This window comes from Rana temporaria, chromosome 4 (genome assembly GCF_905171775.1).
Source record: "Rana temporaria chromosome 4, aRanTem1.1, whole genome shotgun sequence".
Classification (NCBI taxonomy): Eukaryota; Metazoa; Chordata; class Amphibia; order Anura; family Ranidae; genus Rana; species Rana temporaria.
The window spans coordinates 460,751,701-460,779,143 of NC_053492.1; the positions used below are offsets into that span (position 1 = coordinate 460,751,701).

Genomic DNA, 27,443 nt, shown 5'->3' on the forward strand with positions numbered 1-27,443 from the left:
ATGACGGTCCAACTAAACGCAAACCGGATGGAATAGCGTGCCGCTGCAAGATGCTGTGGTAGCCATGCTGGTTCAGAATGCCTTCAATTTTGATTAAATCCCCAACAGTGTCACCAGCAAAGCACCCCCACACCATCACACCTCCTCCTCCATGCTTCACGGTGGGAACCAGGCATGTAGAGTCCATCCGTTCACCTTTTCTGCGTCGCACAAAGACACGGGGGTTGGAACCAAAGATCTCAAGTTTGGACTCATCAGACCAAAGCACAGATTTCCACTGGTCTAATGTCCATTCCTTGTGTTCTTTATCCCAAACAAGTCTCTTCTGCTTGTTGCCTTTCTTTAGCAGTGGTTTCCTAGCAGATATTCTACCATGAAGGCCTGATTCACACAGTCTCCTCTTATCAGTTCTAGAGGTGTGTCTGCTGCAAAAGGTGGAAGAACCTAGAATATGAAATATATCTTCAGTTGTTTCACACTTTTTTGTTTTGTATAATTCCACATGTGTTACTTCATAGTTTTGATGCCTTCAGTGTGAATCTACAATTTTCATAGTCATGAAAATAAAGAAAACTCTTTGAATGAGAAGGTGTGTCCAAACTTTTGGTCTGTACTGTATATATAATTTCTTTTTCTATTATTATATAAATATTTTTTAATTACCGTATTTAACTTGCTATAACGCGCGCGGCCCCAAACTTGAAGGAAAACTCCTGAAAAAAAAATTAAAAAATACTTACAGTTTGGGTGCCCCTCGTCGGTGTCTTGCCCGTCGTCCATCGGCGGCCTTGTCCGGTCCGGTGTCGTCCTGCGGCCATCGTGGTGTCCGCCCTGCTCGATCCCCGCGCTGTGTTTGAACCACTGCGCCGACGTATACCGAGTGCAGTACACTCGTGTATAGTCGGGCAGGCTCGGCTCCTCTCGCGTACAGGACGTGACCGCGAGAGGAGCCGAGCCTGCCCGACTATACCCGAGTGTTCTGCGCTCGGTATATGTCGGCGCAGTGGTTCAAACACAGCGTGGGAAGCGGGTATCGGCGTATATCGCGCACCCACGATTTTGCCCTGATTTTCAGGGCAAAAAAGTGCGCGATATACGCCGATGAATACGGTATTGTTCATTCCCCGACTTAGTTGGGGTAGGCAGTACACTTTGGTGGGGGTGGGTCAGCCACGCCCTGTGACCTTTGACCTCTGGGAACCCACCTTCTGACCTTTGGGGGAGGTCCCTGTTCCAATTCCTGAGTCCTAGCCATAGTCTTCAATGGGAAACCCTAAGGTTTTCTACTAGGATACTATGTACTAGGATGCTTTTTGTCAGGAATACAACTGTATTGCTACCTTTGGTATTGAAGTAATTAGATGTTGATCATGCACCTTCCTTCGAGTACACCATAAAATTCTATCCTCAGTAAACCTCTACATCCAGATCAATGTGTATTTTGTAATAAAAATAAAATACTGTACCTCGGATTCCACTTCCAGGATTTCATCTCCAGCAGATGGAAGATCCTTCCAGCCAACTATCTCCACAGGGATGCTGGGCCCCACCTCGCTCAGCATGGTGTTGTTTTCATCGAACATCAGCCGGACCTTCCCCCAGGCCGTCCCCGCCACCAGCAGCGCTCCCTTCCTCAGGGTTCCCCTCTGTACAATGGCTGTGGTCACTGGCCTGGAACAAAGAGTGAAGACACGGTTTCCGATCATGCACAGGATCGTTTTTTACAAATCTGGTCTACATGATGGCCAAAGAGCGTTTCCTTACATAAGAACAGTCTGGATGCATGTAAGCTACACAGAATCGGGAATCACCAAGAGCCGCCATACATGGGGAGATTCAACACCGAGGACCAGGGAGAGCTTTGCTTGTCCCACCTTGATTTGGGTAATCTGTGTCCTCAATGAAAGTGGATGTAGATCCTCACATATACCCAGTGACGTGACTGTCACAAAATACTCGTCAATTTCTTTTCCTTAGACCAGTGGCCTTCCAAGTGCGGCCCACGGGCCAGATGTGGCCCTTTGCTTACCTTTATTTGGCCCTTGGGAGCACTGTTCCACTGATATGAGAAACTTCTTCCACAATCCCCAATGATGAGGCACCACTCCTCCCACTGGGGCACTATTCCCTCCACTGACCCCAATGATGAGGCACCACTCCTCCCACTGAGGCACTATTCCCTCCACTGACCCCAATGATGAGGCACCACTCCTCCCACTGGGGCACTATTCCCTCCACTGACCCCAATGATGAGGCACCACTCCTCCCACTGAGGCACTATTCCCTCCACTGACTCCAATGATGAGGCACCACTCCTCCCACTGGGGCACTATTCCCTCCACTGACCCCAATGATGAGGCACCACTCCTCCCACTGGGGCACTATTCCCTCCACTGACCCCAATGAGGCATAATTCCTCCCACTAATACAAACAATGAGGCAATTTCCCTCCTTCTACTGACCACGAGTGTAATTTTTACATTGATCACCAAGCCTGAGACATGGTCTACTCCCACTGATGCTGGGGAATTTTCTACTCTTACTAGCTACAGCCCTGCCCCCCAGACAGTAAAATGGCCCTTTGTGTATAATGTTTTGAGACCCCTGCCTTAAGACCATTGAGATCATCAGGGACCTTCTGGTCCTCAATGATCTCTGGCCAGTAAAAGTGATCCTGCGGCTAGTTAGCTGCTAGGACAGCTTTTATGCTCGCTCTGTGCGGTGCTCTGCCTCTCCTGGAGACACACAGAGGCAGAGCCTGCCTTATGTATATAAAGCTCACTCCCATCCCCCACCCACAGAGATACAAACTGAAGCAGAAAGTCAGCTGATGAGCTGACAGCCAGTACAGTGCAGGGGGAGGAGCTTGAGTAGACCGGACATCAGGAGGTTTCACTAGAGGCACCGGAAGGGAGAAGACATACTGAGCAGCATGGAGGAGGGGGAATTGACTGACACAGAGCTGGAGAGTGCCAGTGTCACTGATCCCATCCCTCCACCACCGCCATCCCTCTGCCTGATCCCATCCATCCCACCATCCCTCGGCCGCTGATCCCAACCATCCCTCGGCCGCTGATCCCAACCATCCCTCGGCCGCTGATCCCAACCATCCCTCGGCCGCTGATCCCAACCAGCCCTCGGCCGCTGATCCCAACCAGCCCTCGGCCGCTGATCCCAACCAGCCCTCGGCCGCTGATCCCAACCAGCCCTCGGCCGCTGATCCCATCCAGCCCTCCGACACTGATCCCATCCAGCCCTCCGACACTGATCCCATCCAGCCCTCCGACACTGATCCCATCCAGCCCTCCGACACTGATCCCATCCAGCCCTCCGACACTGATCCCATCCAGCCCTCCGACACTGATCCCATCCAGCCCTCCGACACTGATCCCATCCAGCCCTCCGACACTGATCCCATCCAGCCCTCCGACACTGATCCCATCCAGCCCTCCGACACTGATCCCATCCAGCCCTCCGACACTGATCCCATCCAGCCCTCCGACACTGATCCCATCCAGCCCTCCGACACTGATCCCATCCAGCCCTCCGACACTGATCCCACCAGCCAATCCGCTTCCATTTTTTTTTTCTCAAAACTTAATTGAACAAGCTGAAGTTAGAATCTGATTGGCTGCCATGAACAGCTGCACCAGATTCTGCACTCTCCAGTTTTAGTAAATCAGCTCCATAATGTATCGCCAGCTCAGAGAGTCATTCTGGTAATAGGAATGTAGTGATGAAGAAGAGCGATATATCTACCCCTTTCCTTTGTCTGTCCGACATTCAATAACCGTCCCTTCCACCAAGCCTGCGGGGTCGGCCTTCAGCTCCATCACTTCCGCTAACGTCACAATGGCTTCAGAGAGGGCCTGAAGATTCTCCCCCTGATGACGAATCACAAAGAGAAAAAAATCATATGGTTTGCAAATGGAAGGGATGCTTTATCAAAGCAGAAGGTACAACATATAGTATAAAAAATAACCCATCCAAGACAATCTTATTTCATAAATTGGTCCTTGAAAAATGCAGGGGGCGTGGCCTGGCCGTGATCGGAGATGGCAGCTTGAACGGAGAGCTCCCACCGCCGCAGAATTAAAGCGGAATATATTTGCTCCGGTAAGAGGATTGACCGTGCCGACTCATATAGCTAAAATCCCTGATCCCCGGTGATCAGAATAATACCAATCCCGACTTTCAATTCAGGATTTTTGGCGGTGATTTTGGAATCTGAACTTTGGTACCCAGACCCGCAATGGCTAACCCTCAAAGCATCCCTATGGGGATCATTGGAACACAATCTACCGGTATTATCCCGGTCCCCGTACATGATGGAAATGGGGCAAATACAGCCATTCTTCTATCACAATCCCCCAGCCTTAATGATCTTCTCTCAGTGTCTGCAGATATTAAATCTACCCTCACAGCTGCCATTGCGGACTTAACCCTGGAAATACGCGCAGTTACAGCGCGAGTACAGGAGGTGGAGAAAGTTACTGCGCAACAGGGAAAGGCACTGCGTCATGTTAATAGCAAAACAGATGCCAATACAATGCGCCTAAGAGATATGAATCGCCATTTAGAGGATTTGGAAAACAGAAGCAGGAGGCATAATGTGAGAATAAGGGGTCTGCCCGAGACAGTGGATATAGACCAGCTTTCCCCTGTGGTTACGGAAATTTTTAACAATTTACTGGGTCGCCCTCCACTCACTTCTGTTCACATGGAACGTATACATAGAGCGCTTCGTCCAAGGGGCAGAACAACAGATCCGCCTAGAGATGTAATTTGCCATGTAGACGACTTCCAGCTTAAGGAAGGCATTCTTAGAAATGCGAAGCTCAGGTCAAACTTTGCTTTTGAGGGTCACCCTATCTCCTTTTATCAAGACTTATCCCCCATAACACTGCAAAACAGGAGAGATGTGCGACCCCTGTTAGAGAAGCTGCGTGACAAGGGGATTACATACAAATGGAAATTTCCATTCGGTTTGCAGGCTAGTAATCAGGGACACACGGCAATACTAAGAGTTCCTGAAGAACTCCAAGCTTTCTGCAAATCGATGGGCATAAAACTATTGGATCTGCCAGATTGGTACGCCGATTTCCGTATAGGGAGCCCCACCAAGGAAGTTGCTAAGGAGGACTCCATGGAGACGACTCATTCAAGATTCCGGAGACGTCGATCCCAGTCAAACGATGGCAGAGCTTCATCATCAGCTGATGCGAACACTACTCCACGATCTGCGACGTCACCGAAAGCAAGAAGATCAAGAAAGGAATATTGATTTAATGTCATGATTTTCTTGGTCTCCCCCTGTCATATTTAATGCTCTCACCCCCTCTCTCTTTGTTCATCTTTTTTCTGAAATATCTTCAAATATGGAGTGGTGTGTAGGGACCTTCTTTCTGACTATATTTCTATTCTGTTTATCTGGGATTCTTAGATCTAATAGTCATAATTTATATGATACATTTTTGATCATTTCTGAATTTTGAGTTTAACTAATGAACCTATTTATTATTTACTAGAACACGGTTAAGGTATTGGATTTTGTATTCCTTGCTGGGATCTCATAAATTATTTCCAGATCGACATAAAAATTGGATTGTCGGTGTGTGAAAGGATTTCCTAAGCAATGATTTAATATACTAGTTATGAATTCTTACTGTTGATTTAAGTTCAAGGTTAGTATTTACTCCGCCTTATGCGCACACATTTTACATTAAACACTTCTGTGGCGGTGGATGGCTGTGGAGTTTTGGTTGCTAGTTTTGTGATTGGCCTTATTCCACCCCCGGATAGCAATTGTCTCTGTCTACTTCTCCCTGTGAGAAAAGGGCAAGAGAATATTGCTACACTTCATTTTCTATCAATTCCTCCTGTAGGAAGGTTTTTGATAGTACTGTTCTTCTTTTTTATTAGATACCCCCTCTATAGATCCCTCCCCTTTTTTTTTTTTTTTTTTTTTTTCAGGGGAGTGAGATCTGTTTGCTCACTTCCCATTCCATCCTTCCCCTTGGTCCTTTGACTGATCCCCTTACGTTTGGTCTTTCCTGCCGCATATCCCTTTGACGAGAGATATGTCTTCTACTACTGGCAATAAGGTTGTTCCGGCACGAAAAGTCAGACTATATTCTATTAACATAAAAGGCCTTAATGTACCGGAAAAGAGGTCGAAACTATTATTACTACTCAAAAAAACTAGATCCGATATAATATTTGTACAAGAAACACATTTTAAGACTGACAACTTCCCAGCATTTACAGACAAAAGATTCCCCCATATGTTTCATGCAACTAACCCGAATTCCAAGAGCAGAGGTGTTTCCATTTTAATATCAAAATACTGTCCATTCCAAGTTTTGGATACTAAATTGGATACGGAAGGCAGATACATATTTATAAAGGGCACACTATATAACAAACAAATAACTTTAGGTAATATTTACGCCCCTAATAGACTTCACGCCCCATTTTTTAAAGATGTATTAGAATCCCTTGAATCTTTTGCTGATGGCATGGTTATACTGGGTGGGGATTTCAATATAGCTCTCAATCCCCTTCTAGACACGTCATCAGGCTCTTCCAAAACACCATATAAAACACTGAATCTAGTCAAAAAATTGATGCACCGTCTATCATTGCATGACTCATGGCGCACTTTAAATCCTTCTACAAAAGACTACACTTACTATTCCCCGCCGCACAACTGCTATTCAAGGTTGGACTACTTTTTTATTTCCCAGGGAGACCTGGAATCCCTAATCGACACATCTATAGAGCCCATGGTTTTATCGGATCACAATCCCATCTCTATAAGTTTGACGATGGAGGACAAACCTGCTCCACGAAAAACTTGGAGACTGGATACTTCATTACTCACTGACAAAGGAGTGGTTCAAAAAATAAATTCTTTGCTTTCATTGTACTTTAAGGAAAATTCTACACCTGATGTGCATCACTCGACTACTTGGCTGGCCCATAAATGTGTAATTAGAGGGGAGTTTATTTCATTAATGGCAAAACGTAATAAAGACAGGAGGGTACATATTAAAAACCTCACCGATAGAATTGAGACTTTGGAAAGAAGTCATAAACAGTCCCTTAATTCGGATATACTCGAGGAACTGACTAACACCAGGAAGGAATTGCTTGAGATATTGGAAAAAAAAATAAAAAGAAATAATGTATATTCACAGAAATTCTTCTATGAATATGGCAATAAGACCGGTAGGCTCTTAGCCAACTCACTGAATACATCAAAAAGGAAATTTGATAATATTCACTCTATAATGGATAAAAAGGGTAAGAAACTCACGAGTACCTCTGATATCACCAAGCAATTCCAGATTTACTACTCGGATCTGTATAATCTAAATTCTATGGATCCAGCTAACAAATCAAAATCGAGAACTGAAATAAATGAGGAATTTCTTGCATCCTATTGCCCTAATCCTATTTGTCCGGAAGTAGCCAAGGATTTGGATAAACCATTGGAAGTATCCGAAGCCCTTGTTGCTCTTGATCAACTTAACGTAGGTAAAAGTCCGGGTCCTGACGGGTTTCCTGTCAACTATTACAAAACCTTTAGTGACGTCATAATTCCTAATTTTGTATCGGCGTTCAATTCTCCCCCTGCTCAATGGTCGACCTTTCAAGACCTACTAGAAGCTCATATAGTGCTCATTCCCAAACCTAATAAAGATAGTAACCTAGTATCCAATTACAGGCCAATTTCACTCCTAAATGTGGATATCAAGTTATACGCAAAAATTTTAGCGAACCGCATCTTACCCCTTTTAAAAGATTTGATTTCATTGGATCAAGTGGGCTTTACTCCGGGGAGGGAGGCTAGGGACAATACCACCAAAGCCCTATGTATTCAAAACTGGCTTTTAGAAACGCAGCTTCCTGGGTTCATGCTCTCCCTTGACGCAGAGAAAGCCTTCGACAGGATTGCTTGGGATTACATGCACGCAACTTTGGGGTTTTTAGGCTTTGGAGATCGCATGTTGCAGTTCATAAAACTTCTTTATTCATCCCCAAGGGCAAGGATCAAGGTTAATGGATGTCTGTCGGAGGCTTTCTCTGTGTCAAATGGGACACGTCAGGGATGCCCATTATCGCCAATTATTTTTATTTTAATACTAGAACCTTTTCTTTGTAGAATTCGATCCAACAAGGATATAGTGGGAATAAGTATTAAAGATAAACAATACAAACTAGCTGCATTTGCCGACGATGTGCTGCTTTTTCTGTCAAAACCCATAATTACTCTCCCCAACCTACTAAAAGATTTTTCAATGTTTACTTTTATATCTAACTTTAAAATCAATTTGGCTAAATCAAGAGCACTTAATATCTCACTGCCCAATGACGAGATGGCACTGTGTAAACAGAACTTCCCTTTTATTTGGGTGGACGAGGAACTATCTTACTTGGGCATTAATATTTCTCCGGATATTAATAACTTATACAAGGCTAACTTCTTATCATTATTGAATACAGTCAGATCAGATTTATTGAAATGGGACAAAGGTATGTTTTCATGGTTCGGTCGTGCGAACATACTGAAAATGAATATTTTACCTAGGTTTCTATATCTATTCCAGACTCTCCCCATAACCGTTCCAGGTTCTTTTTTCAAGTCATTTAGACGGATTTGCCTAAACTTTATTTGGGGGGGGAAACAGCCACGAATTAAATGGGATAAATTAACCACGCCAAAACTAATGGGAGGCATTGGAGTCCCGGACTTACGCAAATATTATTGGGCCAGTCACTTGTCCAGGATAGTAGATTGGCATGTGCATGTTAATTTGAAGGATTGGATTTACTTAGAAGAAATTTCTTGCCTTTCAAATGTACCTATAAGCCACTTACCATGGACCATTCCTAAAAAAATCCCTAGGTGCATCAAATCACATCCTGTAACGGGAACTTCCCTGAAAATCTTTAGACATCTGTGCAAAGCTATGGATTTGTCCTCAATATATGGACCAATCACTCCTATAACCCATAGCCTCGAAATTCCTTTTCCTAACACTGGCTCGACTCCTTCTGACACCTCTTCCACAATGAAATACAGGGCGGCGGACTTCTTCAAAGACCGTGCTCCCATTTGTTATGAATCCTTTAAATCCACCAATCCTGGATGCAATATATCCGATTTATACTTTAATAGAATTTCTGATTTTCTCAAGAAATTAGATCCTGTGACTGGATGGTTTAGACCCAAAACGCTGTTTGAATCCGTCTGTTTGAGTGGTTTCCCTCAGAAACACCTAATATCTCTTTTACACACCCTTCTTAATTCATCCATTGACCTCCAAGCAGATTTCACAAACCTCAAATGGGAAGAGGATCTTCAGATATCAATAACATCTGAAGACTGGTCAACTATTTTCAGACGTATACACAAGGGCACGTTAAACGTTTTGACTCAGGAAAATGGGTATAAAATTTACTCGAGATGGTATAGAACCCCGTCAATTATTCATAAATTCAGTCCAGAAACATCCCCGCTGTGTTGGAGATGCAATAGTGCACCTGGTACTTTGTTACACATTTGGTGGAAATGCTCCGCTTTAACCCATTTCTGGAAAGAAATCCATAGATTAATAACACAAATTACTACCTATGAACCGGATTTTACTCCAGAACAATTTTTGTTGCACCTTTCTAGCCTCTCACATTCCACCTATAAGAATACCATAGTTTTGCACCTAATTAACGCGGCGAGATTATGTATCCCAATTAAATGGAAACAAACTACACCACCTACAATTCCCGACTGGATCCACAGGGTTAATCACATTGCCAGCATGGAAGAACTGATACACCAGTCAAGAGATTCTTCTAGTGTTTACATAGATAAATGGTCATGTTGGATACATTTTGCGGAATCTACCGAATATGGTATTTTGTTGAAGTCATGAACATTAAAAACAAAATATTCTGTCTTTTCAATGTTGAGGAGAAAGAGTTTTCTCTCACCTTTTATAGGAAAATAATAGACCAGTTATAGATATTCTGTATTTAAAGGTCTAGACCGAATATACACCCTTCTCTAACTTACTCTCTCACCTTTCCCTATGTAGTCCTTGTTTTTATTTTTTTGTTTTGAATGACAATACATTTGATGTACTGTTTAATGCATTTTTTTTCAACATTTAGGTATGCTACTGCTGAAAAGTCTTATCTGGCATTTGCATAATACATGTTGTTTCAATAAGAAATGTTTGTAAACTTATATTCTGAAAATCTAATAAACAGAATTCAAAAAAAAAAAAAAAAAAAAAAAAAAAAAAAAAAAAAGAAAAATGATTAAATTAAGAACCGGATACGTTTTTTCACCTTCAGCATTCCTTACCCCTTAAAGAGGAACTGCAGTCTGCTCACATAATTTGTAATAAAAACATCTTTGCCATTCTGAAGCTTCCCTCCAACCACTTTGCATATTATTTTATATATACTGTGATTCTGTACTTGCCAAATATGCTTCAGAAATCTCCCTCCACCGAGTCTGGCGGCAGCCATTATAACTGTGGGCAGCTGAAGCTGCTGCCTGTTCACTTCCTGGATTTACACACACACACACACACACACACACACACACACACACACACACTTTCAGCTCTGCAGCTCTCATTGGCCCACTTATGATTCACCCCCCCCCCCCTCCCTTGCAAACTCTCAGAGAGAGCATGAATCGCACATTGGATCAGTTTTGAACATGAATTTAATCAGAAAAAAACAGCGTGGGGTCCCCCCCAATCCATACCAGGCCCTTTTGTGCCTGGTATGAATTTTAAACGAAGCTCCACAAAAAAAAAAAAAGGGGAGTTCACGGCCCACTCCTCCGGCAGGTTGGCTCCCCTGGGCGAACCTATGACGTAACTGTACCGTTCACCTTTTGACCACTATAGGCGATACAAGTGCCCGGCGGGCGCAATGACCACCGGCACCCGCGATCGCTCGTGACAGAGAGAAAACTGGGATCTGTGTGTGTAAACACACAGATACCGCTTCTCTCAGGGGAGAAGAGACTGATTGTGTGTTCATACAATGTATGAACACCAATCTCTCTCTTTCCTCCTAGTCAGTCCCATCCCCTCTATACAGTTAGAACACACACTAGGGAACACAACCCCTTGATCGCCCCCTAGTGTTAACCCCTTCCCTGCCAGTCACATTTATACAGTAATCAGTGCATTTATAAATTGTCAATGGTCCCAAAATAGTGTCAAAAGTGTCCGAACTGTCCGCTGCAATATCACAGTCCCAATAAAAATCGCACATCCATTACTAGTAAAAAAAAATTATAAATAAAAATGCCATAAATCTTCCCCCTATTTTGTAGACGCTATAACTTTTGCGAAAACCAAATCAATAAACGCTTATTGCGATTTTTTTTACCAAAAATATGTAGAAGAATACGTATCAGCCTAAACTGAAGAAGATATTATTATTTATTTTTTTATTTGGAATACCGTATTTATCGGCGTATAACACGCACAGGCGTATAACACCCACCGTAACTTTAAGAGGGAAGTTTCAGGAAAAAAAAAATTCCACAGCCCCCTGCATATAACACGCAAGGAGCGTTTACACCCTATTTTCAGGGTAAAAAAGTGAGTGTTATACGCCAATAAATACAGTATTTATTATAGCACAAAAAAATTATTATTTTTTTCAAACATGTACGCCTTTTTTTTCCCCCTTTATAGCGCAAAAAAATAAAAACCGCACTGGTGATCAAATACCACCAAAAGAAAGTTCTATTTGTGGGGGGAAAAAAATATATGGGTACAGCGCTGCATGACCGCGCGCCATTGTCATTCAAAATGTTACAGCGCTGAAAATTGGCCCTGGGCAGGAAGGGGGTGAAAATGCCCAGTATTGAAGTGGTTAACAACCAGATAATGTCAAATGACAAGGGGAAAGGGAATAGCCGCTCCAGGTGGGAACCCAGATGAATATCTTCCGTTGCAGACAACTCAGGTGCAGGCAATGCACTTAGCAAAGCAGGAACAAAGATTGGGCCAGATCCACGAAGCGCGGCGCTTCTTTACGGCCGGCGTAGAGTATCTCAGTTACACTGCGCCTCCGTAACCGTATTGGCATTACCTTAAGTGCAGATATATTAATTGATTGGATATCCCCTCCAAACTCCTCACACACTATATCATGGGACAGGAGCTCCTTTTTGACTCGTTCTGGATCAGCTGCAGGTTTGTCACACTTGTTTATGGCCAGGATGATGGGAACTAGGACACAAATATGGAGGAAAAAAAAAAAACCACATACATTATATGTATCTATCTACATATCCATATCTATATCTCTATTGAGAGAGATATTTAATACACATATTATATACACACACACACACACACACACACACACACACACACACACACACACACACACACACACAATATTGAACCCTACGGACTAAGACTGGGATGCCCAAGTTCATGTGCATGTAAAGTCAGAGGTCACAATACTTGTGACAATAGTGTGTATATACACACACAGTATCTGTCTCTCTCTCTCAATATTGTCACAAGTATTGTGATGCCTGCCTTTACACACATGAACTTTAATGCCATCCCAGTCTTAGTCCGTAGGGTTCAATATTGAGTTGGCCCACCCTTTACAGCTATAACAGCTTCAACTCTTCTGGGAAGAGGAGTGTGTCTATGGGAATTTTTGGAACTGATGTAGACAAGGAGGTCTGGCTCGCAGTCTCCACTCAAATTCATCCCAAAGGTGTTCTGTTGGGTTGAGGTCAGGACTCTGTGCAGGCCGGTCAAGTTCCTCCACCCCAAACTCGCTCATCCATGTCTTTATGGACCTTGCTTTGTGCACTGGTCCAAATCATTTGGTGAAGGGGGGGATTATGGTGTGGGGTTGTTTTTCAGGGGTTGGGCTTGTTCCCTTAGTTCCAGTGAAGGGAACTCTTAAAGAGGAGGTCCGGGGGAAAAAAAAAAGGGATTTTTAATACAGCTTACCTGTAAAATCCTTTTCTTGGAGTACATCACGGGACACAGAGCGGCATATTCATTACTATGTGTGTGTCTATGTGGGTTATATGGAATACCTTCAGGTGATGGACACTGGCAATCTCAAACAGGAAGTGCCCCTCCCTATATAACCCCCTCCCATAGGAGGAGTACCTCAGTTTTGTAGCAAGCAGTATGCCTCCCAAAATGTTCCTCATAAGAGGGGTGGGAGCTCTGTGTCCCGTGATGTACTCCAAGAAAAGGATTTTACAGGTAAGCTGTATTAAAAATCCCTTTTTCTTTATCGTACATCACGGGACACAGAGCGGCATATTCATTACTATGTGGGATGTCCCAAAGCAATGCTTTAATGAGGGGAGGGAGACATCTTCCCAAAAAGGATTTAATTCAGAGATATACTCAAATAATAATAATAAATCCAACTTAGTCGAGAAAAATTAAATTTTTAACTCAAGGGTGCCCCCGATTCTGAGGGTCTTAAACCGCAGCCTGCAGCACTGCCTGCCCAAAGGCTGTATCTGTATTCCTTCTTACGTCCAACTGGTAAAATTTAGTAAACGTGTGGACTGAAGACCAGGTTGCCGCCTTGCATACTTGAGCCATAGAGATCTGATGGTGTGCTGCCCAGGAGGCGCCCATGGCCCTGGTAGAATGAGCCTTTACTGACAACGGAGGAGGCAACCTCTTCAAGCCGTAGGCCTGAGTAATTAACTGTTTAATCCACCTCGAGATGGTGGATTTTGCAGCTGCCTGCCCTTTCTTGGGCCCATCTGGCAAAATGAACAACACATCTGTTTTCCGAATCTTCTCTGTAGCTTTAAGATAGGCCTTCATGGCCCTGACAATATCCAAGGTATGCAGCAACCCTTCCTTCTGGAAGTGGGCTTCGGAAAGAAGGATGGTAGTACCAAATCGTGGTTCGGGTAAAACTGGATATAACCTTTGGTAGAAAGGAAGGATGAGGACGGAGAACCACCCTGTCCTTATGCAGAATAAGATATGGCTCCTTACAGGATAGGGCTGCCAATTCTGACACTCTTCTGGCTGAAACTATGGCGACCAGAAATACCAACTTCCTTGTTAGTAAAACCAAAGGAATTTCAGCCAACGGCTCAAAAGGTTGTTTCTGCAGAGTTGACAGAACAAGATTCAAGTCCCACGGACAAAGTGGCGACTTAACTGGAGGATTAATACGTAAGACCCCCTGAATGAAGGTCTTAACCAGCGAGTGGGTGGCCAGTGGCCTCTGAAACCACACTGACAAAGCTGAAATCTATCCCTTGATTGTGCTTAATGCCAGGCCTTTATCCACTCCTAGCTGGAGAAAAAACGTAACACTCGATCAATGGTGTACTTGCGGGAAAGCCATTTCTTGGACTCACACCAGCCTACGTAGGCCTTCCAGACCCTGTAATAAATCACCCTGGAGACCGGCTTTCTAGCCCTGATCAGGGTAGAGATTACCTGCCTAGACAGCCCTCTACCCCTGAGAATCAGGGATTCAGCCGCCAGGCCGTCAAATTTAGACGCCGTAATGCAGGGTGGAGGATTGGGCCTTGCGAGAGTAGGTCTGGCCGTAGAGGAAGCGTCCAAGGGTCTCCCACTGCCATCTTTAGGATTAGGGAGTACCATGCCCTCCTGGGCCATGCTGGAGCTACCAGGATAACTGGTTTGTGCTCCACCCTGATCCTGCGTAACAGGCGGGGTAGTAACTGTAGCGGGGGGAAGGCATATAGAAGTTTGAACTGATGCCAAGGGCAAACCAACGCATCGGTTCCGCAGGCCATAGGGTCCCGTGTCCGGGACATGAACCTGTCTAGCTTCTTGTTGAATCTCGATGCCATGACATCCACGTCCGGCATTCCCCACCTCTGGCAGATTATCTGAAAAATTTGCGGATGCAGAGACCATTCCCCTGGCGACAGAGTCTGACAACTCAGGAAGTCCGCCTGCAGGTTGTCCACCCCGGGAATGAATATCGCCGATATGCAGGGCACATGAGTCTCTGCCCACAGGAAAATCAAGCTCACCTCTCTCTGAGCTGCTTGACTCTTGGTTCCCCCTTGGTGATTTATATATGCCACAGCCGTGGCATTGTCCGATTGTATCCTCACCGGGAACCCCTGCAATTTGGATGTCCAAGCCTCGAGGGCTAGCCGAGCAGCTCTGAGCTCCAAGATATTGATGGGCAACTGCCTCTCCGCCTCTGCCCAAGTACCTTGGCGAGTGCAACCATCCAAGATCGCTCCCCAGCCTTTCAGGCTGGCATCTGTGGTCACTATCTTCCAGGCCACGGGGCTGAAAGGTTTTCCCTTCAGTAGATTCTGAGGATTTAACCACCAGCACAGACTTTGCCGGACTCTTGATGAGAGTGGCAAAGGAAATTCCAAGGCCTGTGGCCTCTTGCTCCATGCTGACAGAATGGCTGACTGCAGGACGCGAGTGTGGCTTTGAGCGTATGGTACCGCCTCGAAGGTGGCCACTAGCTTGCCTAGTAATCGCATGCATAGGCGAACCGTTGGTTCTCTTTTGCTTAGAACCAGACGTATCAATTCTTTGATGGCCTCGACCTTTACCTGAGGCAGGAACACTTTCTGCTGTTTCGTGTCTAACGACATGCCGAGATATTCCAACCTCTTTGTGGGTTGGAAAGCTGATTTTTCTTGGTTTAGGACCCAGCCGAACCTCTCTAGGTACTGAACCGTGAGAGCCACTGCTCGTTCCAGGCAAGGAGACGAGTGATCTATGACTAGGAGGTCGTCCAGGTACGCTAGGACCGTGACCCCTTGGATTCTTAGATTGGCTAGAATTGGAGCTAGGACCTTTGTGAATACTCGGGGAGCCGTAGCCAACCCGAAAGGGAGTGCCACAAATTGAAAAGGACGCCGAGCCACCGTGAAGCGTAGAAACCTTTGATGGGGCTGAAAAATTGGCACATGAAGGTAAGCATCCTTTATGTCTATGGATGCCAGCAAGTCGTCTTTCCGGAGTGCGGCGGCCGCCGACCGTACGGATTCCATCCGGAATGAGCGGACCTTTAGGTACGCATTTAATCCCTTTAAGTCCAAGATTGGCCTGACATCGCCGTTGGGCTTTGGGATGATGAACAGATTGGAGTAGAATCCTAGCCCCTGTTCTTGGGCTGGTACCTTTACTATCACGCCTTGGTAAAGCAGATGATTTAATGCCGCCATCAAGGCGGCCTTTTTTGTCGGCTCGTTTGGCACCCTCGACTCCTGATAATGAGGTGGAGGAAACCTTAGAAATTCTAATTTGTAGCCTGTGGCCACGGAAGACCGGACCCACTTGTCGGGAATGTTGGCCTCCCAAACTTCCGCAAAAAGACGCAGTCTTCCCCCCACCATCGTGGGTGGGGGCGCCCCTTCATGAGGCAGACTTAGGGGCTGGCTTTGCTGGCTTACGATACCACTGCTTCTTGCCCCCAGAGGCTTGTCCCTGCGATTTATTGTTAAAGTATGATCTCGCAGGAGGCCGTCGATACTGCCTGGAATTAGAGGGCCCCTGAGCAGGGGAGAGCTGCCGTTTGAACGCAGGTCCCCGGACCTTCTTTTTGACTGGAAGAAGGGTACTTTTGCCACTTGAAATAGTCTGAATGTATTTATCCAGATTTTCTCCGAAGAGTCATTCTCCATGGAAGGGAAAACCTGCCAGAAGTCATTTGCATGGGGGCTCAGCCTCCCAGTTTTTTAACCATAAGAGCCTTCTCATATGTACTAAAAATAGTGACAGACGAGACGCCTGCTGGATGGAGTCCTTTATAGCATCCACCGCGAAGCACATAGCTCTAGGAATATCAGATAATGCTTCCGCCTGCTGGGCCCGAATATCTTTAAGCAATTGTCTTGTCTGGTCTGTTAACGCCTGACAAACTCCAATAGCAGCCACCGCTGGCTGTATTACTGCACCTGCCGTAGTAAAGGATGCTTTTAAAAGTGTCTCCAAACGCTTATCAACCGGTTCCTTAAACACCTGTATGTTTTCCACCGGGCAAGTCAAGGATTTATTTACACAGGAGATGGCGGCGTCCACAGCTGGGAGCGCCCACTTTTTGGCAAATTTTTCTTCCATAGGGTAGACGACGGAAAATCTTTTAGGTGGTAAAAAGATTCGGTCTGGCCGTACCCAATCCTGGAAGATTACTTCCTCTAAAAGAGGATGGACCGGAAAAACAGCGCTACTCCGAGGCGTTTTCAAAGAGCCTAAAGATGATACGGCCGAAACCTGAGGTTCCGGCAAGGGCAATTTAAACGCCAAGTGGACCATGTCTGTCAGGGAATGAACCCAGAAGCTTTCCGCTTGGGAGGCTGAGCAAGGCTCTTCATTAGCCGATTCCTCAACCTCTGAACCTATTTGGTCCCGGTCCAAATGATCCTCCTGCAACTCAAATCCCCCCGGGGAGAGAACCTCAGCATCTGAGGGTCCACACTCAGGCGACGGAGACCTAGTCCGTTTTTTGCCCTGTATAGATTTGGCTATCATAGTCGCCAATCTTTTCTCTAGCCCCTCCAAGGAGATGGCTAGCATTCTCTCTGTGACAAACACAGGGTTGGGCGGATCTGATACAGCCTCAGCACCAGATCCCCCCAATGGCACAACCAAGGCGCCCACTGGTGCATTAACCTGTGGGGAGAGTACCGGCATAGGCCGACCTGAACCGTCAGAATCTGAGGGGGAACCCTTTTCTTTTGAGATAAGAGGGGGAACCAATGCGCAAATCCACCTAATCAAGGATAATTCTAAAAAACTAAACTAAAATTAATAAATAGCAGCCACGACGAAAAGTGTTCACACACTCAAGACAGATATGAATATAGTTTGGTGTAATGGCGCTAAAAAAACACTACAAAACTTTATAAGGACTTTAAAATAATAATCTCATCACTAGGCCCATAAGTAAATAAGGAAATAAGTACGTGGTGAATCCTCCAAAGGATGTGAGTAAAATGTGTTCCACTCTGGGTTAATCCTGGAATACCATCCGACATCCAAAAAAATGTGGAGGGTATTTGTAGTGGTAAATAATAATACGTAACCAATAATGCGTGAACAACTGTGCTAAATCACTGCACAATGTTACAACAATATAATCAAAAGTGAATAATGAAAACAGATCCAATATAATTAAAACACCAAAAACACTAGTCTATTAAAGTGCGGCGTGCAATAATTAAAGTGCAAAAAATATTAATTCAAGTGATCCACAATAAAAATAAATGACATGCAAAAAACAGCATGAAAATAAATAAAAAATGTCCAGTGAGATAATAAGATATTAACGATGTCTCTAATAGTCCACACGTTGCTTACTCATAGGATGGCCATCCTATGAGTAAGCAACGTGTAACAGTTGCGATACGCGTGAGGACGTGGAGGAGCTGCTGGTGACGTCACCCGCTCGCGGCCGCAGAGCGGGTGGACACTTAGATCGTACACGCCGACTTTTCATCACTTATACTGTGAGTGTTTACTTGTTTCTTCAATAAATGTTTTAATATTACTACACTATGGAGGCTCCCCTTGCTTTGTATTTTCTCTGAGAGACTGCAAGCATTTGTGACTGAATCGTGAGACTGAGGTGCTGGATTAACAGCAGACTGCCTGGGAGATATCCATTGAGGCTTGATTACAAGCTGCTCTGAGGTAAGGGGCTGGAACACCTAGTCTGTCCGACACTTCTGGGAAGCCTGATGGTGGAAGTTTAAACATGCATGCACATCCAGCATTTGATCACTGAACGCTGTGGATACAAGGATCTGTGATTTGGAGCACAACTTTTTTCACTGAATATTCATTCATGAATTTATATTCTTTATCATTATATGCACTGGAACACTTTATTATTATCACTTTGCTTCTATTCTAATTTTAATTGGTGGACTATTAGAGACATCGTTAATATCTTATTATCTCACTGGACATTTTTTATTTATTTTCATGCTGTTTTTTGCATGTCATTTATTTTTATTGTGGATCACTTGAATTAATATTTTTTGCACTTTAATTATTGCACGCCGCACTTTAATAGACTAGTGTTTTTGGTGTTTTAATTATATTGGATCTGTTTTCATTATTCACTTTTGATTATATTGTTGTAACATTGTGCAGTGATTTAGCACAGTTGTTCACGCATTATTGGTTACGTATTATTATTTACCACTACAAATACCCTCCACATTTTTTTGGATGTCGGATGGTATTCCAGGATTAACCCAGAGTGGAACACATTTTACTCACATCCTTTGGAGGATTCACCACGTACTTATTTCCTTATTTACTTATGGGCCTAGTGATGAGATTATTATTTTAAAGTCCTTATAAAGTTTTGTAGTGTTTTTTTAGCGCCATTACACCAAACTATATTCAACCCTTTTCTTTTGTACCCCCTGATCCTGACCCCTTGGAAGCCATGGTACAATACCGAGGTACCCCTGCTTACAACCTCTGATTGTTGTAGCTAGGGAAAAAAATTGCACGGTTTAGGGAACGGTAGTAACAACTAACGTCCAAAACCCAATGGGAAGACCAGTATGTTTCCTCTTTTTTTTTTTTCAAATAATCATCATCATTTTTTTATTTTATTTTTTAAATAACCTTTTTTTTTTTTTTTTTTTATGGATGTCCCGCCCCCCTTTCTCCACAACGGCGCGCATCACGCCTATATGTCAGGGCGCGCGCGCGTGCTCGTGCCCGTGCTGCGGAGGAGGGGGGCCATGCCGGAAGCATCTTGCAGGACATGCTGGAGGACATGCTGGAGGACGAGCACCGCACGGCACCCAGTCAGGTAAGGTCTCAGGTGAGTCACAGACCCCCTAGTCCTGGGAAAGCATAGGTACACACAGCCCCTTTCCCAACCTAGCGCCCAGCAGACATACAGTGCAATACATATCAGGGAGATCACAAATGGGAGCCCACACATAGACCATCCTGTCTCTTTGATAGACATAGTGGCCCCAAACTGCCAATGCAAGAGCATACTCAGGCACATCCCCCAAAGATCCCTCCTAGAGAGCCTGCCGACGAACCAAGTCCCGCAGGCCCCCCCTTTCTTACCTGCTCCATGCCGCAGGACTTTGCACAGCAAGAGGTCCAATCTTCCCCCATCTCCGTGGGTGGCGTACTAGACCTTCAGGCCCTGGGGTCCTAGAAGGAACCCACTGTCCTGGGCCCATATAGCACCCTGGCAAAACAGGTTACCTTAGGTACCAAAAAAGGTTCTAAGTCCTGGGCCCAGGGTCCAGCTCTCTAAAAAGAGAAGCATTATGGGCAAAACCCCGCGGTTTGGGGCCCGGGTACTGTCCACTTTAGCTCTGAGGCCTTTGGACAGATCCGGTTAGCCCGCCTTGATCCCAAGGATGTGGAGGCAAAGCTATTCCATGACCAACACCTAAGACACTGGCGAAAAAACTGAGGTACTCCTCCTATGGGAGGGGGTTATATAGGGAGGGGACTTCCTGTTTGAGATTGCCAGTGTCCATCACCTGAAGGTACTCCATATAACCCACATAGACACACACATAGTAATGAATATGCCGCTCTGTGTCCCGTGATGTACGATAAAGAAATATATATTAAAAGCTAGCAGCTACACATACTGCAGCTGCTGGCTTTCAATAAATGGACACTTACCTGTCCTGGAGTCCAGCGATGTCAGCAGTAAGGTTCCGGGAACTTCCGCTCATTGGATTTCTCCCCCACTCCACAATTGGCACCTTTCGGTGGGGAGGGGGGACAGGATACCTGTCAAAGACCTCCTACTTCCGGGAGTCCGGCCGTGACGTCACTGCGGGGCTCCCTTCTCCTCCTCCTCTGGCCGCCAGGCTAATAGGAGAGAGGAGCGGGGCCTCGCGTATGCGCAGTAGGGTTCCTGGCGTGAAGACGAAAGGCTACACTGCCGCCGCCATTGAAGTCCAGAGAAAGGTTCAAATTACACCAATGTAAGAAAGAACCCCTGCCATGTTTTTATTGCTGTCTGTAGCTCAATGCGGGAGATCCATTCTCTCTATTTGTTCTGGTGCCACGGAGACTGAAACTTATGGGAAATCCAAAATGTAAGTTGTCAACAGAGGGGCAGTCTTCTAATGGGAATTAGGGGAACAATCTTCTAATGGGGTCACTTGTTTCGGTGACAACAGCCTGAAAGAAATGTCTCCAAAGTGAGGGAAATGCTCTTTCACTTCCTGCTGTGTCTACAGGACAGGATGTTAGGGACATTCTCCAGGGACAGATGGCAAAAAGAATGTTTTTCTTCTCAATACTTCAGTACCACGCTGGTCTTATTCTTAAAAGGTTAGCTCACCTTTTCAGGAAAAAAATTAAAAATATAAAACTCAACACCGTGCACCCTCCCCCCCCCCCCCTTGGTCCCCGCTGATCTTACCACCCTTATCCTGTATCATCTCTTACCGTTAGCATTTTTGGCGTGCTTAATAGACTCCACCGTCTGCTTCATTACTCCATCGTCAGCCGCGACCACCAATATGACAATATCGGTCACATTCGCCCCTCTCTCTCTTATTGCTGAGAACGCTGCATGTCCTGGGGTGTCAAGAAAAGTAATCCTGTTCCCGGAAGATAAGTGAACTGGAAAAAATGAAATACAAATTATAAAAAAATAAAAATTCTTATGTATTTTATTACATAAAAATCTGAACGAAAGGTTTCTTAGGCCCCTTTCACACGTGCGGACCGTATGTCCGCTTTTTCACCCATCCATTTGCGGATGAAAAAGGGACATACATTGGTCCCTATGTGATTGCGGGTGTCAGCGGATAAACATCCCCTGACACCCGTAATCACCCGCCTCCGCAAAGATCCGATTTTGCAGACGGAAGAAGATCCTATTTTTTCTTCCGTCTGCGGATCGGATGAACACGGACATACGGTCTGTGTTCATCCGATCCCCCCATAGGGGAGAGCGGAGAAAAGACAGGGCGGTCCCTGCACAGTGTGCGAGGACTGTCCTGTCATCCGCCGGCTCAGCAGGGATCAACAGAGCGATCCCCGCTGAGCTTACAGACACACGGAGGCGGATCATTACTGATCCGCCCCGTGTGAAGGGGCCCTAAAGCTTTGGATGGAGTGGCGAGGGATTTGGACCCCTGCCTGTTTCTACTGCTGCCTGGATCCTAGGTAGAGCGATGCAGTCTCTCTAGATCAGTGATGGTGAACCTTGGCACCCCAGATGTTTTGGAACTACATTTCCCATGATGCTCAACTACACTGCAGAGTGAATGAGCATCATGGGAAATGTAGTTCCAAAACATCTGGGGTGCCAAGGTTCGCCATCACTGCCCTAGGGTGAGCACCAGTGGCGGCTGGTGCTCAAAAGTTTTGAGAGGGGGTACAAACAAACTGAAAAAAAAAAAAAGAACCATCAATGGCCGCCAGTGTGCCCCATCAATAGCCGCCAGTGTGCCCCATCAATAGCCGCCAGTGTGCCCCATCAATAGCCGCCAGTGTGCCCCATCAATAGCCGCCAGTGTGCCCCATCAATAAAAGGGTAATAAAAGAGATGTACATTGGAATATCATGCGAATGTTAAAATGTTGTATGATATATTCTAATTGATTTGCAATGGAGGCCGAATAGGCATATGTATTAAAGAAGAAAAGATAAAATAAAGTGGATTAAAAAAAAAAAAAGAATGTCAGATTTCCACTATGACAGCTAGACCCAGCACCAGGGACACTTTTTATTAAAGGCTGTCCCCTGTGCTGATTCTTAACTTAAGCTTTAATGACAGAAGTGTCCACACGTGTCTCACCACTAAATGCTCCAATGTGTTGAGTGATGCCGCCAGCCTCCATAGCTGCTACCTGGGTTTTGCGCAGCTGGTCGAGGAGAGTGGTTTTGCCATGATCTACATGACCCATTATAGTTACCACCGGATGCCTGGGCACAAGAACAGAAGGACCCGCAGGAGGCCTAGAAATGGGAAAACAAATCATAAATAAAATGACACCAACTTGATGAACCAATTTTACACCACCTTCTTGTAAGTGTTTTTAAAATTGTGCAATACAATTAATCGCTGGTATACTGCACTTGGAGGCGCCGTCTCTATATATTGTGGAGTGCAGAAGGAAGGTGGTTGGGGTCTGAACTGGAGAGGGAGAGGGAAAGATCAGCAGGAGAAACCAGCAATGTTTCACATGGTGTGCAGCGGGTGGTGAACGGGGACTGGAGAGGGAGGAGGATCAGCAAACCAGAGGATCAACAGAGCTGGGGATTACGGCTGAGCAGGGGATCTGCTGAATGAGGGTACTGCTGAACGAGGGTGCTACTGAGCAGGGGGATCTGCTGAACGAGGGTGCTACTGAGCAGGGGGACCTGCTGAACGAGGGTGCTACTGAGCAGGGGGATCTGATGAACGAGGGTGCTACTGAGCAGGGGGATCTGATGAACGAGGGTACTGCTGAACGACGGTGCTACTGAGCAGGGGGACCTGCTGAACGACGGTGCTACTGAGCAGGGGGATCTGATGAACGAGGGTGCTACTGAGCAGAGGGATCTGCTGTACGAGGGTGCTACTGAGCAGAGGGATCTGCTGTACGAGGGTGCTACTGAGCAGAGGGATCTGCTGTACGAGGGTGCTACTGAGCAGGGGGATCTACTGTACGAGGGTGCTACTGAGCAGGGGGATCTGCTGTACGAGGGTGCTACTGAGCAGAGGGATCTGCTGTACGAGGGTGCTACTGAGCAGGGGGATCTACTGTACGAGGGTGCTACTGAGCAGGGGGATCTGCTGAACGAGAATGCTACTGAGCAAGGGATCTGCTGAACGAGGGTACTAGTGAGCAAGGGATCTGCTGAACAAAAGGTACTATTGAGCAGTGGTAGGAATGGTGCCCAGTCATTGGTGTCAGTGGGAGGAATAGTGCCCAGTCATTGGTGTCAGTGGGAGGAATAGTGTCCCGTCATTGGTGTCAGTGGGAGGAATAGTGTCCCGTCATTGGTGTCAGTGGGGGGAATAGTGCCCTGTTGCCCATGTCCGGATGGGGGGGGGGGGGGATAATGCTCCAAGGGCCATCGCTCTAATGAAATAGATACCTTTTTACAGCATCGAGATTTTCCCTGACTTTTTCGGTTTTATTTTGTACCACAAACAGGAACCTCCTGCCACATTTCTTGACGACTTCCTTGATGGCCTCCTCATTGAGTGCTGACGACGGTTTTAATGAGTTCAGATCCAGGGCTGTGTACAGGAGAGCCTCAAAGATGTCATCTATGGAAGAAAAGAGTCAAAAAGTAAAGTAAACAGCATGTGGACATTATAGACGGTGTACCGGGAGCGACACAGCATGAGAGAACACAGCGCACGGGCACGAGGAGTGCGTTGGGGTGCAGGGACTAGCATGTGATTATCTATGTGCACAGTGACTGAATGAACACGGGTTCTGAAGGCACCCCAAACCCGGTCTGTGCTCAATGCAGCATTAACAAGCCCCATAGATGCTCTCCCATTTAAGGCCATTCGTGTTCCTGGTTGTTCATATTCACTGAACACTGGTGAACTCTATGCATGCACCCGAATATGACATAGAAATAGACGTTTAAAGCACACAGACCCCAACGGGAGCCTCTGCGCGCCGACCCCCAACCAGAAACCCCCCGCGATTACCCCAACTGGAACCTGTACTCGTCCATCCCAACTGGATCCTAGACACCCCAAATCCAACTGGAGCCCGTGCACAACCACCCCCCGACTAGAGCCCGTGCACAACCACCCCCCGACTAGAGCCCGGGAACAACCACCCCCCGACTAGAGCCCGGGAACAACCACCCCCCCGACTAGAGCCCGGGGAACAACCACCCCCCCGACTAGAGCCCGGGGAACAACCAACCCCCCGACTAGAGCCCGGGGAACAACCACCCCCCCCGACTAGAGCCCGGGGAACAACCACCCCCCCGACTAGAGCCCGGGGAACAACCACCCCCCCGACTAGAGCCCGGGGAACAACCACCCCCCCGACTAGAGCCCGGGGAACAACCACCCCCCCCCGACTAGAGCCCGGGGAACAACCACCCCCCCGACTAGAGCCCGGGGAACAACCACCCCCCCGACTAGAGCCCGGGGAACAACCACCCCCCCCGACTAGAGCCCGGGGAACAACCACCCCCCCGACTAGAGCCCGGGGAACAACCACCCCCCCGACTAGAGCCCGGGGAACAACCACCCCCCGGCACACATCGACCCTGACCGGGGGCCGGCACACATCGACCCCGACCGGGGGCCGGCACACATCGACAACCCCCCCCCCTCCCCCAAGCTCTATAGCTGTATAGGAATCCCAGGTGAAACAGAAAAAGGGGCAACTCACCAACATCCCTATCCATGGCTTTTGCTAACCGGGCCACCGTCATGTTATTCCACACCTCCACCACTTCTTTCTTCGGTTTTAGTTTCATAACTGGCAGCGCTGGTTTCTTCTGTTCTTTTTCCTATTTAATAAGGAGAATTCAAGGAAAATAAAAAAGCACTAAAGAATGGAAATCATAGTATACCTTGGTTGAACTCTAGACAGAGATAAATACATCAATTAGTGCAGTTATCTATTAATTGCAGCAGACCCAACGACATAGAAACTGTTTTTTGGGGGGGAATTTTAGGAGTTCTAACCCTTGTCAGTTTTTTTTCCCTTTCAAGTGAGGCTGTGCCTGCACTGTAAGTGTTAACTGCTGGTTTTGTCCATAAGGAAAGGAGAAACCCAATACTTACCTGATCCTCTGCTCCACCAGCAAACGGCGCTCCCCCACCATCCAGCGCTGGACTGTTCCTGACAGCCCCACATCCAGAGCAGGTCTATGGGCTTGATGAAGTCAGGAACAGTCCAATGCAAAAGACTGCTAGACCGTGGGAGGTGGTGTGCAGGAGCCACAGGAGTCGGTCTTGTGTGGGGGGGAAATCGGAGGATCAAGTAAGTATATCTCCTTTCTCATGTGCCCTAGACAAAAATAAGCACTTTGCCGGAGTTGGGCTTTAAATACAGCGAATATTACTACCACAACCTTGCCTGATATTTGCCCTTTTTAATCCCCCTTACAGCAGACTGGGAGAGGGAGGGCACTACTAGGAGCATTCGGATGGCTGGAGGTATATGTGCTATAAACACACACACACAACTCCTTTTTACCTTTTTGGCGGACAAATGGCGGTACTGTAGAAGGGCCGTCTGCAGGTGGCACGCTCGGTTTCTCAGACACAGCATATGTAACTGGCGGCATGCTTTGTGGAAGTGAACCACCTGCTGCACTTGCAGTAAGATATTCCTATTCATTTTCCTGTAAGAACAAAGACATTTGCAAGACATAGTAGAAAAATGTATGAGCAATAAGGGTTACCCCCCCCCCCCCCCAGGCTACAACACCCCCAACAGCCCCTCCTCCCATCCTCTTTTCCTACATTACCCAAGGAAGGAAATCCATCACCTCTTTTAGGCCTCATTCACATGGACGGACCATTCGGGTCCGCCTGTCAGTTTTGACGGCGGACCTGAACGGCCGCTCCATGCATCCCTAGGAAAGCGTTGGATGTCAGTGGAGACATGTCTGCTGACATCCGCCCCTATCCGATCTGCTGAAAACAGACGTATGGGGGGCATGTCCCCATCTGTCCATGGCGGATCGGATCGTAGGAACGGAGTCCGCCTCGTGTGAATGAGGCCTAATAGTTATGAAAAAGAGGGGTGTACTGCGCCAATTCGATAAATAGTAAAGCGGCAACTGAAAATGTTATACAACACTAATAAAAATGGTCAAAGAAAGAGCGCCGTTGTAAGCTAAAATGTGACACTAGTGACAATGAAGTGCTAGATAAATATCAATTTAAATTAAGAAACACGACTGAGTTAAAAAAAGTGTGCATGTTTATGTTACTTATTAACCACTTGCTTACTGGGCACATAAACCCCCTTCGTTCCCAGGCGAAATTTCAGCTTCCGGCACTGCGTCGCTTTAACAGACAATTGCGCGGTCGTGCGACGTGGCTCCCAAACAAAATTGACGTCCTTTTTCCCCCACAAATAGAGCTTTATTTTGGTGGTATTTGATCACCTCTGCGGTTTTAATTTTTTGGGCTATAAACAAAAAAAGAGCGACAATTTAAAAAAAAATATATATATTTTTTTACTTGTTGCTATAATAAATCTCCCATTTAAAAAAAAAAAAAAAAAAATTTTCTCAGTTAAGGCCGATACGTATTTTTCGACTTATTTTTGTAAAAAAAAATAAAAAAAAAATAAAAAAAAAAATCGCAATAAGCGACTGGTTTGCGCAAAAGTTATAGCGCCTACAAAATGGGGAACAGAATTATGATTTTTTTCATTATTTTTTTTTTACTAGTAATGGCGGCGATCTGCAATTTTTATTGGGACTGCGATATTGCGGCGGACGTAT

General features: G+C 46.1%; 1 protein-coding gene across 2 annotated transcripts in view; it reads right to left on the reverse strand.

Annotated features, from left to right (window-relative positions):
- The window catches only part of MTIF2 (mitochondrial translational initiation factor 2), a 46,050-nt gene that overhangs the window by 16,058 nt on the left and 2,549 nt on the right, over nt 1-27,443 (reverse strand). For both annotated transcript variants that reach the window (XM_040351663.1, XM_040351664.1), the window contains exons 2-9: nt 26,183-26,330; nt 25,370-25,490; nt 24,099-24,273; nt 22,813-22,973; nt 21,453-21,629; nt 12,130-12,269; nt 3,760-3,884; nt 1,467-1,671 (exon numbers count right to left, since the gene is read on the reverse strand). In XM_040351663.1, the coding sequence (XP_040207597.1) occupies nt 1,467-1,671; nt 3,760-3,884; nt 12,130-12,269; nt 21,453-21,629; nt 22,813-22,973; nt 24,099-24,273; nt 25,370-25,490; nt 26,183-26,330 (1,252 nt within the window). The remainder of the gene's footprint in view (nt 1-1,466; nt 1,672-3,759; nt 3,885-12,129; nt 12,270-21,452; nt 21,630-22,812; nt 22,974-24,098; nt 24,274-25,369; nt 25,491-26,182; nt 26,331-27,443) is intronic.